General features: G+C 38.2%; 1 protein-coding gene across 1 annotated transcript; it reads right to left on the minus strand.

Annotated features, from left to right (window-relative positions):
* Positions 1-815: 815 nt before the first annotated feature.
* On the minus strand, positions 816-16,302 carry map2k2a (mitogen-activated protein kinase kinase 2a). Its single transcript, XM_036585936.1, has 11 exons — positions 15,600-16,302; positions 15,309-15,519; positions 14,624-14,770; positions 14,213-14,290; positions 13,144-13,195; positions 6,560-6,684; positions 6,135-6,348; positions 4,861-4,925; positions 4,674-4,735; positions 4,345-4,390; positions 816-2,866 (listed from the first exon to the last, which is right to left on the minus strand). Exons 1-11 carry the CDS (start codon positions 15,683-15,685, stop codon positions 2,756-2,758), a joined length of 1,197 nt encoding a protein of 398 aa, XP_036441829.1. The 5' UTR covers positions 15,686-16,302; the 3' UTR covers positions 816-2,755.
* Between the last annotated feature and the right edge of the window lie 614 nt (positions 16,303-16,916).

Below are 16,916 nucleotides of genomic sequence, written 5' to 3' on the forward strand. Positions count from 1 at the left end.
AGTACTCTGCAAAAGCCAGAGACCACCCTTTGTTAATTTAATTTCCAGTCAGAACAGGAATTAAGTTACCCAATTTTAGGAGGTATTACTGATGTGATTAGATATAAGACATTCCACTTCATTCCATGAGAATTTGGATTCAACTGTGCAAGACCTGGTAGATCACCAAAACTGTCACCCTCCGATAAACAGTACTAGCCGTCATCTTTAAGGGAGAGGAGAATATCAATCTCCACTCTTCCTTGAGATCTGAAAAAAATCCCAAAAATTCTGTCAATTGTTGCAGTGTGTGAAGTCACGGGTCTGAAAGGATGTGTAGCTGTCAAGAAGCTGTTACTGAGAAAGGAAAACAGACAAAAAACGAAGACAATCTGCAAAACAAAGAAGCTGCTGGTGAACAGTGAACGAGCCAACTCAAGAGTTCAAACTTAAACATTACTGAATATGTTTGGGATTACTTCAATCATGAGAAGCAGAAAATACAACCAACTTTTATGACTGAACTTTGGAGGTGTGGAAAAATTTTCTTGCAGATTTATTTGAAAAAACAGAAAGCAAATCTCCCGAAAAGAATGAAAGCTGTAATAAAGGCAAAAGGTGGACCCCCAACTAAGAAATATATTATGTGTAAAAGTTTCTGTGTAATGTTTTCTGCTTTTTTTCAGATGCTGAAAAATGAATTATTTGTACTTAATGGACATTTTGATTGGAAACTAAATAAATGAAGGTTGGTCTCTAACTGGTACTGTACTTCGGAAAAATCTAAAAGGCCAAATAAATTGAAAATCATAAAAATGATAAACCAAGTCATTAAGTATAAACATTCATTCACAAATAAGTTTTATTCTTGTATTAGAACCGTATTCAACACATTTCATATGATAATAAAATGACTCTTCCCATTTTCTCTACACCAAAAAAAAAGAAAAAAAGAAACAGAAAACAAAACAAAAACAGAAGGCTATTTCTTTAAGACTGCAAAACAGTACCACCAGTACTGTACATATAGTTTTATACACATACGTGTGGCAATGCATTCATTTGGTCGGAGATGAATGCCAGTGTGTGGTAGCAATACAGATCCAACATTCCTGTGGGAATTCAGTGTCTCAAAAACATCACAGTCTTAAGATCATCAAAGACAGTTTTAAACGAAGTGATACTTGCTCTGCCATCTTAGAATGATCTTGAACTTTTGTTTTTAGAGAAACTCAACCCATGAATATTGAAGGAGAAAGAAAGACAGGCAGCCAAGCGCCATCACCACCCAGCAACCCAGAGCCAATCAGTAGGCTACTGCACTCCTACAGCACAGCTGCCATCCACTAACTATGCGTTTATAACCATACCTGTAGCCGTGTTTCTGTATAAGAACATTTTCTTGCATAGTACATGTCACTTTTAAAAGAACTTGATAAGTTATGTACCATGCAAGTTCTTTATTAATTTATATTAAACAGAGCTAGCTTAGCATGTACGGTTTGTATGCATTCCAATGCAAAGGTCTGGGAAACATCAGGTGTAACGTAGAGTGCAATCCTGGTTTTAGGCGCAAATATCAGTCTTTTGCGTAGATAAAATGTAACATCGAAGCATTATTTAAAAAGTTACCCAAAATATACTGAGGTGAAAACCGTTCCAGTGTCGACAAAAACCAAGAACTTTAAGATGACAAACAACTCAAGCATCAGATACAGCCATGAATAAAAACATGGTTTTGAGAATAAAATAAAAAGAAACATTAATGGCTGCACATTATCATGCCCAAATAGCTTCTGAGAAAAATATGCTACAGTCCCCACTGCAGACTGAAAAACCAGTTCATTTCTTAAGAGGAGCAAATGTTCTGTTTACGAGGGAAAGGGTAATTTGAGTGGGCATTTCATCAGTTCATCCAAATGACATAGTTCATGACTTTGTGATTTAAATGAAATCAATTTTTTTTCTGAGGAAAGGTGCATTAACACTTGATTTGAACTATTTTGAAAAAAACTGCTTTATGCAAAGGGGGCCAAAAAGCAATGAAAATTGCCAAGATGGGAAAACTTACAACATAACCAATGATCATGTTACTTAATACGTTGGCTTTGCGATGTCTCTGATTTTGCATTAGCTGAAGATCTGTCCTCATGGCCTTTTGAGCTCACTCATTTATATTTATGGACGGTTCTTATACTATCCATAAGCAGAAAATTAGTGCGATCCACTGTAGCCCTCTTTGGTTCCCAACATTTGGACATAACCTAAGCAGAACAGGCATTTATCTTCTGAGGCTGAATAGTCCCTATTTGACCAGACTGTTGTTTTTTTTGATGCAGTGCCAGGATGACATTGTCACTGCATAGCGCTTAAACAACGGTACACGATGATATGATGTCATGAATAAAAGAACTTAAAATATGCATTATATATTATAATTCCGGGTGCTCTGTCATACCTGAAACGTTCCTGAATAACTGCTTTGAAAACTGAGACGTCTTGTTGAAGCGAAGAAGAAAAGTGTCTGAACCTAAAGTCCTTCAAATGGACAAGTGTGCAAACAACGAAGACTACCTCTCATAAGCCAGTACCTGCGGAAAAGCACGGCAGCAACAAGAGAGAGTAAGCAGAAGAGCAGGGAGTGGCCTGCGGTGGTCTGAACTGGGCTTAACAAGCATGGGAGAGGAGAAAAGAACGAAGGAGAAGAAAGGAGAGGAGAGGAGAAGAGAGGAGAGGAGAGGTTTATGGTGTGAGCGGCCGGACTGCAGGGCTGCATTCACTCGGAGCTGCGAGTGGGAGTGCTGGGCTGGTTCAGGCCCATGGTTCTGCACAACCAGCCGGCAAAGTCCACCTCCTCCACCTCCGCACGCTTGATAAATGTGTGGCCCTGCAAAAAGAGAAAGAGGAGGGTTTGAGAAACACCTCATTTACAACAGACAAATAATTATTGAAGAGGTAAGTAATAAAAGTGAGTCATCTTAAAGTCTTAAAAAGGTTTGGCCGAAAATCAAATTTACACAATTTCCCCTTTAAACCAAATGTACTCGATCAGCCAAGACATGTTTGGTGACTGAAGTTTGCTTCTTCAGTTTTGTACAGAAAATACCAGGCTAACATACCTAACAAGTAAACGCTGTGCAAACTGCATGCCTGAATCATCACCCATGTGCCTCAAACCATTTCGAGTTGCTAAAGCACCCATATTCTACATTTTCTTATATTTTATTTGTTCCTCTTGAGGTCCTTTCGTGACATTTATGTACCAAAAACAGTCATAATTAATTTTTATGTGAGCATTTTCCAACTTTCCAGCTTTATATTGCCATTTTCTAACTTCCACTTTATCTCTAAGAATTGCTGTTACTGGACCTATAAGATGAACATATGTAAATGAGTTCTGTTCTGATTGGCTGCCCTGTTTTGTGTCTCATTCAGAAAGCAGTCCAGGCTAAAACAGTCCTTGTAACTTTAGCTCGAATGGGTGGGGCTAAAGTACTGTAGGCTGAATAGGCGGACTTATAGACTGTATGGACTGGGGAATGAACAGTACGTTTTCAAACTTTAACAATGTTTACGTACTATGTTATATTCTCTTATTAAAAAAAAAGACTATTTCCGTTTATAATTTCAGACTATTTGGTTTTCCATGACATGGGCTTGTAAGCAATATCAAATAGACATGCTTAAGTTGCTTCTGACACTGTATGATATACAGTTATTTATAAAAATGGACAAAACTACAGACAAAGCTCAGGCTTTAGGGTAACTGCTATTACTTCTTAATGCTTTTGTCCTTTTATTTAGAATACAGTATGTTAAAAGGGAATTATACCAATTTTTCAAAGTTTCTGCATAATTCAATGATTAGGTTGATTTCAGAATGGTGTGATATGAAATGCTATTTTAGAGAAACTTACAGAGTCAGAATTATTCACAGAATTACTATTCTACTATTACCAAAATTACATATAAAAACTCAGAATTTATTTCAGATAGCAAACAAAATGTATACATACACATTATAGACATTGAGCCCTGCTTCCTATCACTACCATTATAAAGAAATGCGAAATACAGTAAGTTTCTGTACATCATTTTACATCAAATGCTCTACTTGGCTTTTTTTTACATCTCAGTACTGAATTATGCAGAAATTTTGAAAAATCTGTGGAATTCCCCTTCTCTGATCTGATTTTTGGCCGAACATTGTTAAAGATGAATCTAGTAACATTGTTACATAGTATATAACATTACTACAGAGTTATGTAACAATACTGAGTCTATGGATAGGAATGGTTTGTCTTGAAAATGAATGGGTCATTTCCTAATAAACCACCCCAGAAAAAGAAACGAGACAACAAGCACCATCAACATCTTCAGGTCAGCTCTGTCAGCAGGGTTCTTGATGAGGCTGTGAAAGAACAAACAAAGTCAAACTCAAAATCTCTTGGGTGGTGAGGAATGTGACCTCAAACTTAAATACTTTTTGTCATTTTAAAAATAGACGACACACAACAGCCACGCTGGGCTTTTTCATTCAAGTGTAAGATTTCATGCCAATGTGTAAGATTAAGACAATACAAGAAGGAAAGGAAAATACTTGTGAGTCTACTGGCTAGCCACCTTGCGCAACACCCATCCACGGAAAACTGCAGGCATGCAAGGCAGAGGCTATGACGCGAAACAAAACTCACCATTTTGTCACAAAGTCCTGGAAATCTGAGGTGAATACACCATGTGGCAGCTTAGGTGGGGGCTGTGGAAAATGGAGGGATAGAAGGAGAAAAAGGGAAAGAGGTGAGATCGAGGAGCACTGCAAAAAAAAAAAAGTATGAAAAAACACACAAGGAACAAAGCTGTGTACTAAGCATTTTCTCTGACCTCATTGACAATGTAGTCCAGTAGCTCAAATATAGCCATGGCCGGCCTGCTGTCCATTCCATGTCCTTTGGGGAAAAGCATTTCACATGAGTCAACTAAAATGGCTTATATTTCATAGCCATAGTCTCTATAACACTCTCCAAGGTAGAAAAATCTCTCTAGAGTACCCTATAGATAGCAACACTGGTATTTTACCTTGAATTAAAAAATTCCTCATGAGTAGTTCCAAGATTTATCAGTAGGGATGCAGCCAACACAAAAACGTTCGTACACTGCTCATGACCATGCCTCCTAAAATGACTTCTAATGCAACACTAGGATGAGGCCTAAAGGCTGAGCAATCCCCCAGTATCACTTATTGGACTGCAATAATCAGTTGACAATAAGTGGATTAGTCATCAACAATGTCTATGGATAAAAGCCAACGTATAATTTACTTAAAAACAAAAGCAATGCAAAATGCTTTGCAATGTCTGTATTACACTTATTATACTGCATTACACAATGTCTGTGTTAAATGTTTCATGATAAAAAATAAATTGTGTATTGCACAAACAGAACTTTTGTCAGGGCTACTATAATGGGGTAACATGCAAGGATAAGCCAAAGAATTAATAGCAGTCAATATATTTAATGATTATAAAAATAATCATTATATGAAGCTCTAATCACCCATAAATTAATATCAACCAAAATGGCTTTAACAATATTCTGGCTTTAACTCTAGTGAAGGTCAATTCAAAGGCGATCTGCCACCAGAGGAAATACAGCATATACATGTTCACGTTGGTCATAGTAAAAGGTATCAATGTGTAGAATTGGAGCTTTCTTTCTATCCCTATATAAAAGAGGCACTAGGCTTCCTTTATTGTTGGATGCACAGTGATTCTGCAGATGCAAACTCATTCAGAATGCAATTCGGATTGGTAAGCGCTTGTTTTGTTTAATCAGAGTAACAATAAAACATGTCTGATGTGTGGCTTATTGTCCTATTCATGAGTTTCTTTCTTACTCAAAAAACAGTTTGTGACACACCAAATAAAAATCTACAAATTTTTGGTTATATGAGATCACATTCTTTACACATGATGTTATTAATGGATTATTAACAGAGAACAGCAAATTAAACAACAGAAATTTTGGTATCAGAATTAAACAACTATTGGCAAATACAATGACACAATGATTTTTCATCAGTATTAACTGAACTAAAGTCAATTTTCAAAAAAAAAAAAAAAAGTAAGAAAATCTGAAAAATAGATGCATGCTCTCACCGCTGATGGGTCTTCCTGGGGGTCTTGGCCTCGGGGACGTGCTGTGGCCCTCTGTCCCGGCTCCATCCAGCATGGGTCGGCCGAATACGGCCTCCAACTCTTTGGCGTCAGGTGGAGGGATGGGGTAGCGGCCAATGGCCAGTTCTACCAGCGACAGGCCCATGCTCCATACGTCCGACTGCACCGAATAGTGAGTGCCCTGGAGTCTCTCCGGCTGTCGAGGCAGAAAAAAGAAAAACAGCAGAAAGCACGTCAAACACAGGAGCAACTCGCCCAGTGTGGAGGAGTGGGCCGAGCTGGCAGCAGCTGCCTCTGCACCCCACGTTACGGTCCTGGGCATGGGCTCAGGTCCTGGCAGGGGTTGGGCCAGGAGGGTGGGGGGGGGGAGAGTGAGAGACTAAAAGAGAGAGAGAAAACTGACTCACCGACATGTACGAGCGTGTTCCCACAAAGGAGTTGGCCATGGAGTCGATGAGTTGGCCGCTCACGCCAAAGTCGCACAGCTTGATCTCACCACGCGAGTTCACCAGGATGTTGGAGGGCTTGACGTCTGCAGGGGCCAAAACATGAGAGAGAGAGAGAGAAAGAGAGAGAGAGAGAGAGAGAGAGAGAGAAAGAGAAAGAAAATGGCCAGGTGAGATGGAGGGACGAAGAGGGATAAGAGGAGCAGGGAGGCTAAGAGTGCCAGGGCCCAAATCCCACCACCTGGCCTTTTCCTCAAGCTTCACTCCAGTCCTTCTCCTTCATGCCAAGTATTCAACTAGAAAAAAAAACATTTCATAAGCAGCCCTGCATTCACCAGCCACGCTCAGCTTGGAGAACACAAAACTGCCTCCCATGGCACACATGAACGCCTACATGTTCATTTCCTCACCGAGCGTCAAATAACTAAAGATGCGCTGATAACTGTAGAGGTATTGGCCCTAGGTATAAAAATGCATCAATGCACTGTGAAGCATAAATCTGGAAGTGACACTGATTTTGTAAAATTATAATTAGTAGAGCGTGAAATGGCCACAAATGTATATCACAGTATAACTACAATTTTCTGATGGTTTCGATTTATGTCCCTAAATCATATTTATATATTCACCACTGTGCAAAAATTTAGGAACCTTTCTTTGCTCATAAATAACACTAATATTACAATATATACAAATAACAATAGTTCAATAAGTAGTGGTTTTACGTATGTTAATGTGCTCATTTAATAATTTGCAAACTTCTCCTTGCGGCAGCCCTGTATTATTTGTAGCTGTCTTCCAGTACCTGGTTTGGCAAATCAGGGCCTCATTATGTGAAATCACATGAGCTTGTGATGGAATATAACAAATATACGTGATAGCGGAGAGGATCAAGGAGATATCTGAAATTAAATTTTGTTCTTGTTCTTTTTTAAAAATAAATTTGCGTTGCCTTTTTACTATACTTATTTTTATTTGCACATTTTCTAATATTTTATATTGTTTTTATAGGCAAAACACATTTACTGCCCAGATACATGGAGGTAAACAACGAGCTTAAGTGCCTAGGCCTTTTGCACAGTTTTACATGGTTACAATGGTTTTTGCAACCATTTTACATGCTTAACTATTTTTGTAGACTAACAGTGGCTTATTATTCACTTTTAATAACAATATTTAAGTTTTTATTTTTAATGTTTATTGTCTTAAAGAGCAAATACAGAACTGGAAAACATATAGACAAACTTATGGCACATACATGTACCCATGGAGTGTCTTCTCTGGGTCCTGCAAAAGTAGTAAATGTTGTTTCATGTCTGAATTTCTCAAGTCATTTGTTTACGACCATAAGACGCTGCTAGAATTTGGTACATTTTGGTACAAGTCATTCACAGATTCTTGGCTATTGGCGAGGTCCAGGCCCTGAGACCATGGTGCTGTCTGATAAAGCTCACAGAGGGAGCTGATGCTGCAGGCAGTGCGTGAGGAAACACAAGCAGGCTTGTGTCCACGCTAGGCTAAGGACTAAGCCCAAAGGACCATTCTTTACATTTTTTGCTAATATTTGATCCCTCATTAACAAGCTGATGTGGGACCTTACTTTTTTCTTTTTCTACTGAAACACCTCCATTCATCTAAACAAGCCATTAAACATTCAGCTAAATGCCTAAATCCTGGCATAAAGGTAACGCAGAAAATTTCAACTGGCATACCAGATAATAAAATATTCATATAATGACATAATACTATCCAATAAAGTGTGTTGGAATTGTTTGACCAAAATAAAATTCTCAGGCTATTTTTAAACATGAATAAAAAAAGCTAGGTGTGTTATTATAACTGTGTACTGTGCAAATAATTCTACTGGTGACATCCGTGTATTCAGTGTAGAAAATAATTCTGAATCAAAACAAGATAATTGTGACAAACATCTCATTCAATCCTCCTGCTTGTTTATGGGTATAAATATCTGCAGCAACCACTACAAAATTCCAGTCTTTAACCCCTTTTCACAGTAGCCATTCAATACAATTTCAGGCTGTTTTGGTTTTGGAGGACCCTCATGCAGCCTTGAATTTCAGTATGTTTAATTAAATCAGAATTTTAAAAAATATTTTAATTGGCAAATATTAAAAAATTGTAGGAAGATAGCCTCTCCTATGTCTTCATACCCATGTTAGATTGGATCAAACCTACACATATCACTGTCACATATGTGATACTACTTTCACTGGACCTATGAACAATGAACATTCTGAGGTGACGAATGTAATCGTGACCACTATGTTGTAACTTTTCTCTTGTTTCGTCATGATCGCCTGTTGCCTCATGAAAAAAAATCCACCAAAAAGACTTCATACAACAAATAAAGTACATGTTTTGGGAATATGGGTATGATCTTGTACCACAGAAATGTTGATTTCTTTAAATGATTAAGACTTAAGAAGACGTAAGAAATTAGGGTACCATTATCACATCTTTGCAGAACTTGAATACAAATATTCAGTGAAAAGTAATAACAGAGAAGTAGCCATAAGTATCTGCAATTACGCAAAATTGAATTTCAATACTTAGAATTCACAACTAAATTCTAGTACAACTGACAATGACAAGTACTACTACTACTACTACTACTAATAATAATAATAATAACAACAACAACAACAACAAGTACACAGAGCAACAACTTTTTTAAACTTTTCTACTTAATGGACTCCATTCCAAGCTAGAACCTTTCTTTGAGCCCATCAAAAGCCCCTCTCCAGGACAGCCGCCCACTGGGTGAGCTTGGAGAGACTGAGTGAACTAGAGACAGAGGGAAAGAGAGGTGATGCAAAAGAGGGAGAAGAAAAAGAACAGAGGGGGTTGCAGGGTGCGGCTGCCATGTAATCACATCTGAGAGGCCGTAATTACCGGTCAGGCTCCCAGACAGCTCAGTGCTCACTCGCTAGCACTCTCTGCCACAACAGCACAACTACAGCCCTGAGTCTCCTTCATGAGCTCCTTCAGCTTCAGCATGGCTCCTCCAGGTCCTTAAACAGCCCCACCGACCTCCAGGCAGCCATTTTGGGATCACTCTTAGTCTCACTTTTACAGTCTGCCTCAAAAAAGCCAAAATGGTAACTAATGTCTACTACAGCAGACTGCACAGACATTTAATCATATTTGATGATGATAATTTTCTTCAATAAACATTCCTGGTAGCATAGTAGTGGCAACAGCTGCCAAATAATGTAATTCACATTAATAACATTATTTAACAGTTACTGTCGGACAGTAGATATTACAGTGACGCAGTATGCCAACTCGCCTTTAGAGAGCATAAAGCAAAAGACATTTGTCAGACTTTTTCAGGTGTAATTTAACCCCTAAGTGTACTTATGCTGGTCCTCACTTAGACTCCTCATGCTTATACAGCTTACATGTCAGTCAAGCTTCACAGTAATTACTAAACAATTTTAGGAAGTTACTAAACAATATATCAATATAATATAAGAGTAATACTTGAACAACAAGCCTTTCTTGCTTCTTCTTAAGTTCTAGATAGACTAAAAACCTATAGAAAAAAGTCAATATAAAAAAAGTTATACAAAAAAATAGTAATAAAAAGTAAACAAAAACAAAAAAACAGTTATAAGTAATAATCACCCTAACCAAAAAGTTAAACACCAAGATTAACTCTAGCTAAAAAACTGAAGATGCATTCTCTCTATGGGAATGAAAAAGTTTTAACAAGAATGACCAAAAAAGTAAAAAGGGTTAATTCTATGCAAAGTTTTAATACACTTACTTTATACTGAGTTTACCTGTAGTAGTTTTAATATTGTAACAGTGCAAGGATTCTGAAAAAGTTCCCTTAAGATGTCTAGTGGGAAAACAAATGAAAACCCGAATGAAATGAAGTCCATGAATGAATGAAAGGAATAAAAAAAGTTGAGGGCACAGAAATGAGTAAAACCTAAGGGCAGCCTTGAAATTTGCAACGGTTTCCATTCCTACAACTTTCCAGTTATAACCACCAAATTTGCAGTGGCTTTTCAGCCTGCAGGCCAAATGTTTCACAATTTGTAATCCCCCAGCAGCTCCACGCTTGTTTACAACGATTCCAGATCTGCAACCGCAGTCGTAACACAAAATAATGTAACAGAAAAAGTAGAAAAACGACTTTCAAGCACAACTCTGTCGCGACACAGTACAAAAAGGTAAATAAAATGATCATTTAAACCCTATATTTAATCAAAAATAGTACAAAGACAACATACCAAAGGTTGGAACTGAGAAATTGTATTGTTTTTTTGAAAATATATGCCCATTTAGAATTTGATGTCAGCTCCATGTTTCAAAAAAGTTGGGACAGGGGCAACAAAAAACTGGTAACATTGTGTAGTCCTAACACCTGGTGGAACATCTAACAACTAATTAGATTAACTGCCAAAAGGTCAGTAACATGACTGGGTATAAAAGCCTTTCAGAAGTAAAGATGGGGAGGGGTTCACCACTCTGTGCACGACTGCATGGGCAATAGTGCAACAATTCAAGAATAACAGATAATCCAGAGAAATCTCTGTGTGCAAGGGACAAGGCCGAAAACCAATACTGGATGGCCGTGATCTTTGGGCCCTCAAGCAGCACTGCATTAAAAAACAGACACAATTCTGTAGTGGAAGCCACTGCGTGCTCTCATGAACACTTCCGAAAACCACTGTCTGTGAACAGTTTGTTGCTGCATGCACAAATGCAAGTTAATCCTCTACTATGCAAAGAAGAAACCACATATAAACAGGATCCAGAAACACTGCCACCTTCTCTGCATCTAAGCAAATTTAAGATGGACTGAGGCGAAGTGGAAAAGTGTCCTGTGGTCAAATGAATCAAAATTTGCACTTGCTTTTGGAAGTAATAGACACTGCATTTTTCAAGCTAAAGAGGAGCGGGAACATCCAGCTTGTTATTAGCACGCAGTTCAAAAGTCAGCATCCATGATGGTGTAGGGGTGCCCAGTGCACATGGCATGGGTGACTTGCACATCTGTGGAGACACCATTAATGCTGAACGATATATGCAGGTTTTGGAGCCATCCAGACGATGCCTTTTTTAATGAAGGCCTTGCTTATTTTAGCAAAGACAATGTCAAACAACATTCTGCATGTATTACAACAACATGGCTCTATAGTAAACAGAGTCCAGGTGGTAAACTGGTCTGCCTGCAGTCCAGACCTGTCACCCATCGAAAACGTCTGGCATGAAAAATATGACAAAGGAGATTCTGAACTGCTAAGCAACTGAAATCTATACCTATATCAAATAAGAACGGGAAAACATTTAACTTTCAAAACTATAGCAGTCGGTCTTCTCAGTTCCCAAATGCTTACTGAGTGTTGTTTAAAGAAGAGGAGATGCAACACAGTGGTAAACATGCCCCTATCCCAACTTTTTGAAACAGGTTGCTGGCATCAAATTCAAAATGGGTATATATATATATATATATATATATATATATATATATATATATATATATATATATATAGTGTTGCCGTTTTACAACTGTGCTTTACCAGGGAGTGATAAGCTTTGTTGTACAATGTGACCAAGAACTGCCTACTCACATGCAAAAGGATAAACTACAGACCACTGTTTTTATATGATGTTTAGAGACAGCCAAATGTCAAAATAGTGCAACAACAAGCACAAACAAAAATGTTTGCAAGAGATTTGCAATGGATTGTGAACTGATATAGTGATCAATGGTGTTTAGTAGAAATTACAAGTGCAGTGCAATTTCAGTGGCATCAAAATCACTCTACAATTCTATTTTACAATTCGGTGTACATAATAGTGCTCAAAAACACATACAGGGATCTATTTCTAAAATATACTGTACGTATCTTTACAATTCTGGAGCTAACTCTTGCACAGCCATGGCAAGAGTTTCAGCAGGTTTGGCCCTAATAAACGATCGCACCACAGAAAATTTCATTTTACTATGGGATTTACTGGAGATAAAAATGTGCAGTTTATACTGGCTGTTAATGTACTTACCACATATGCATAAGTGTTTTACTGACGACTGAAAAAAGTTATCTTTTCAAACACATATGGTAATCATGGCATTTTAGCTGATGCAACTAATATTTGTCACCTGGTGCTCCTAACCTTTGAAAATTACAAGGACTGGAACGTCCAGATTAAAAAAAAAATGTAATACAGAATTTATATATATCCTTTTAATGACTTGCTTGTTAGTAAATTGTTAGTAACATTTCAGTAACTTGTCTACTGATAGTGATGATGCACAGATAATGTCCAAATGTGCAGGGAAAATGAACTCACTATTGTCTGCACTCTATATATAAATATACTAGGAAGCTAAACATATATTGTAAATAATGCATACCGTGATTTATACAACATGACATGCCCTTCACTGGATTACAGTAGCTGTATTAATATGCTGATTTCTAGGCCCTAGCAATGCAGTGTCGACTTGCACATGTACACACACGCAGATTCACTAACATTAGCTTGGAATGTTGCTCTGAAAATACCTCTGTGCATGATTTGGTGCTTCTCCCGTAGATAGGCAAGACCTCGAAGTACCTGTGGAAAAATAAATACATTTTAAAAACCTGATATAGAATCCCTTTCTTAACTGAAAATATCACGACTAAATAATAATTAGCCTGGTATTATGTAATCAACAAGAAGAATCGGTAAAATTGGGCGTGCACAACTTTCATCAATCATATATGTGCTATAAATAGCCCTAGAGAACTACAATGATATTAAACCTCAGGTTAGACTCCCAATTCCTCACTCTCAAAATTACATATAAACTTACATATTAGTTTCAAAGTAGTCACTGAATAATAAATAATAACTTCTCAATAATAAGCACAGAATTAAAACAGTAAAGAGAAAAGTTAATGGTTAAATGTAGGATACTCAGGAACACATTGCAGACCATGTAACTACATAAAAATATGCTTTCAAGGCATCTACAAATGACGATTCAAAACGAATTTAAAATGTCTACCAAAAGACACTAGCACAGTTTAGGGTGCAACCCATGGGTGTGGACAAAATCTTTTAATGTGTGCCAATCAAATGTTCGTTCAGTGTATGTCTGGGAACTATGCATCAAGTTAGTGGACCCAACAAGAAAGTGCATTACGAGGTGCAGCTTTCTGACCACAATACATAACATTTAACATAATTATGCTGAAATATATTATTAGTATGAGTAAAACATCAACATTCTTAAGCATCATTTATCATGCTTAACTGACTAAACAAAATTACTTCTGTTAAAAGCACAATGGCAGGTTGGGTCAGATGATGATTTAGCATTATTAAATGAAAGAATTACTTGAGTATTTATGACACATAAATCTTAAGCATCTTTCTACCAGCAGGTTGCCTGCCTAAGGACACCCGCTCACAAATTCCTAATAATGTATGTTAAACTATTGGTCTGCATGTATTATACACTAGAAACAACCTTCACACGCAGAAATGATCACAACTGCTGCAAAAGGCATTAAAAGAGGAACAAGACAGTTTGTATGATCCAATGTCTGCTGAAACCGTTTATAAGAAGAAAGGAGTAATACTTACCGCAATACTAACTTTTCCCAGGATTTCCTCTGGTATTCTTCTAGCTTCTTTTAGCACCTGATCCAATGAGCCTCCATCCTGAGAAAGAATGAAAAGAAAGATAGAAGTTGGCTAAATCTTAAAAAAGGATCTTATTGAGATACCAGCTTCCTAATAGATTGATTTTGTAGGAGAAATCAACTGCTTAGGCTTAGCACATGATCCACTATAGAGTCAAATGCGATTTCTTCAATTGAACCACAGTAAAATATTTTACCTAGGCTTGATTTCACTGATCAGGAATTTATCAGGGAGAATGCTGGCATTTCATGAGTCCAGGCTGTTGTTTTTCAAGAGCCTGAGACCTGTGAGTATGATCAATTCCTTTCACCGCCATCCTTCTAACACAATCATCTACATCCTCTCACTCACCATGTGCTCCATGCAGATACTGATCTCTCCGTCACTGTAGAAAGCCCCATAGAAGCCCACAATGTAGGGTGAGTTGCACTCGTGCAGAACCTGTAGCTCCCGTATAATCTGGTTTCTGATGGCTGGTTTAATTTCCAAATGTATGAGCTGCAGTAAAGTGAAAGTAAGGTGACAGTCAACAAACCGGATGCAGCAGGAAAATATGTACCACAGATATCTAAGGGTGTAATGATTACAAAACTTTGAAAAAAGGTTCACAATCGTGCAAAACTATATTGCCAATCTATATCTTGCTCTCTTTTGGGGTCTCTCATTTACTGTCTTTCACGGAAACCACCAAAAATAATCAAAACTTGGCATCTTGGTGTAGCCTGTCAGTAACTTGAGCAAGGGGGCAGGGAGCTTATGCACCCATGCTCAAATGACTAGACTTTCTTTTTAAGGCTTTTTTCTGAAGGTGCTTTACTTTTTGTGATTTTTGGGGCTTATTCTGCTGGAGAAAAGTTCAGAACTTTTACTGATCTCAGCCAAACCAATCTGTGAAGTTAATGTGTGAAATTATTGCTATGTAGCATCAAAAAATATCACATAAAATAACAGAAAAATCGAACATTGACCTTAGAATCGAAAATCACACCGAACCTGAAAATATCGTTACACCCCTGCAGGTGAAGAGACAACTCACCTTTCTGGCCATGACCAGTCTTGAGGGTTTGTGGCGGACTTTGTGGACCACTCCTCCGTTGCCTGCGCCCAGTTCGCAGATGGGGTCAAAGTCGTCATCTTTGAGCTCACCCACCTGCGCCTTCTGGGTGAGGAAAGCTTCAAGACGCTTCCTCTGCTGCTCGTCCAGGTCCAACTCCCCCAGCTTCTTCTGCAAGGCCTCCAGGTTGGCTCTGATGACCCAAGGAAACCACATTCTTACAAAACTGGTCTTAAAGCAACCGGAGAAACTCCAGGAATGACTAATACTCACTCTGAAGCAGCATCAATGTTGGTGGTCGGCTGTCCCTCTCCGGTAGGAGTTATGTTCAGTGGGAGGGGTCTTCTCTTCGGTGCCATAACTGAATAACGTTAGTACATGCGACAGACAGCGGGCTTTTAAACAGAAATTCAACAACTGCTAAAGGTGAACTCGACCTAAAAAGGACTAAAACTATCTGCTGTCTAGTCAAGCGTCATTAAAGGTTAGGAAATGTCCACAGGCTTTAGTCTGAAGAGCCTGTCATGGCTTGTCTGTCTTGGACCGTTAAAATGTCACACAGTCTGCCGAGTAAGTAACGTTAACGTTAACGACAAGAAGACGAGAGAAGCTCTTGCCCACGTACACAAGTGGGCATTTGGCGGTCTGAAGCCTCTCAAAAGCGCTTTAGTTTGGGGAATACTGCGACGTTTTTGCTGAAGAGCACATCGCTGTAAACGTTAATGTAAATGTTTAGCTTTAGCATTCAGAGAGCCGCAGCCTGTGCACACATACAGCAGAACCAGCGGTAGCTCAGGCCTCTGTCCTCTCCTTCAGACGGCGGAATATACAGCATAAAACGGCTCCCTCTCGATGCGTGACCGTCGGCAGATTTCCAGTGAACAATCTTGAGAAAATGTAAAAATTTTCCAGGGGTAAAAAAAAATCCGGTACAGGAAGCAGCTCTCCAACCAGAGAGGAAGCTTTCTGTAGCTTCGCGAGATTTCACACTTGTCATCGCGAGAACACCGTTGGCAGAGTTTTGATTGGCAAGCCGTGTTAGCTACTGTTTAATCCAGTGCAGAGTTTCTTGGTATTAGGATCAGATTCAGTATGATCTAGTAAAAATGTTAATAACAGTAGAAAAATGTGAAATGGTGGAATTCATTTTTTGAACTAAAGACTAGTTGTTGCATATGCAAAATAGATTTTCTTGTGATTTAATTCATACTGGGGTCATTCCATGAAAAGAGTGCCCACAACTAACAGTGTATGATTTGTTTATCACAAGTGGATCACAATTTTTAAACTTTTTTTTTTAACACAAAATAGACAGTAAACACTATTTACAATGTTTACAATATTCACAGAAGAGTCATGTAATTTACCACTGAAATACTTCTGTTAAAAGGTCTAAGCATGATAACAGGCAGCCTGGCAGCCAGTTTTGCATAGAATAAGCCACTCTGTCACGTTCCCCTCCATCACGAGTAGAGTGTGATGGAGCTATAACTATCATTGTTGTATTGCACAAAAAGTAAAAATAGTAACAATCTGTTTATTTTGGTAAGAGCATATACACTATATGGCCAAAAGTATGTGGACAGCAAA

The sequence above is a fragment of the Colossoma macropomum genome, unplaced genomic scaffold (genome assembly GCF_904425465.1).
Source record: "Colossoma macropomum unplaced genomic scaffold, Colossoma_macropomum, whole genome shotgun sequence".
Taxonomy (NCBI): domain Eukaryota; kingdom Metazoa; phylum Chordata; class Actinopteri; order Characiformes; family Serrasalmidae; genus Colossoma; species Colossoma macropomum.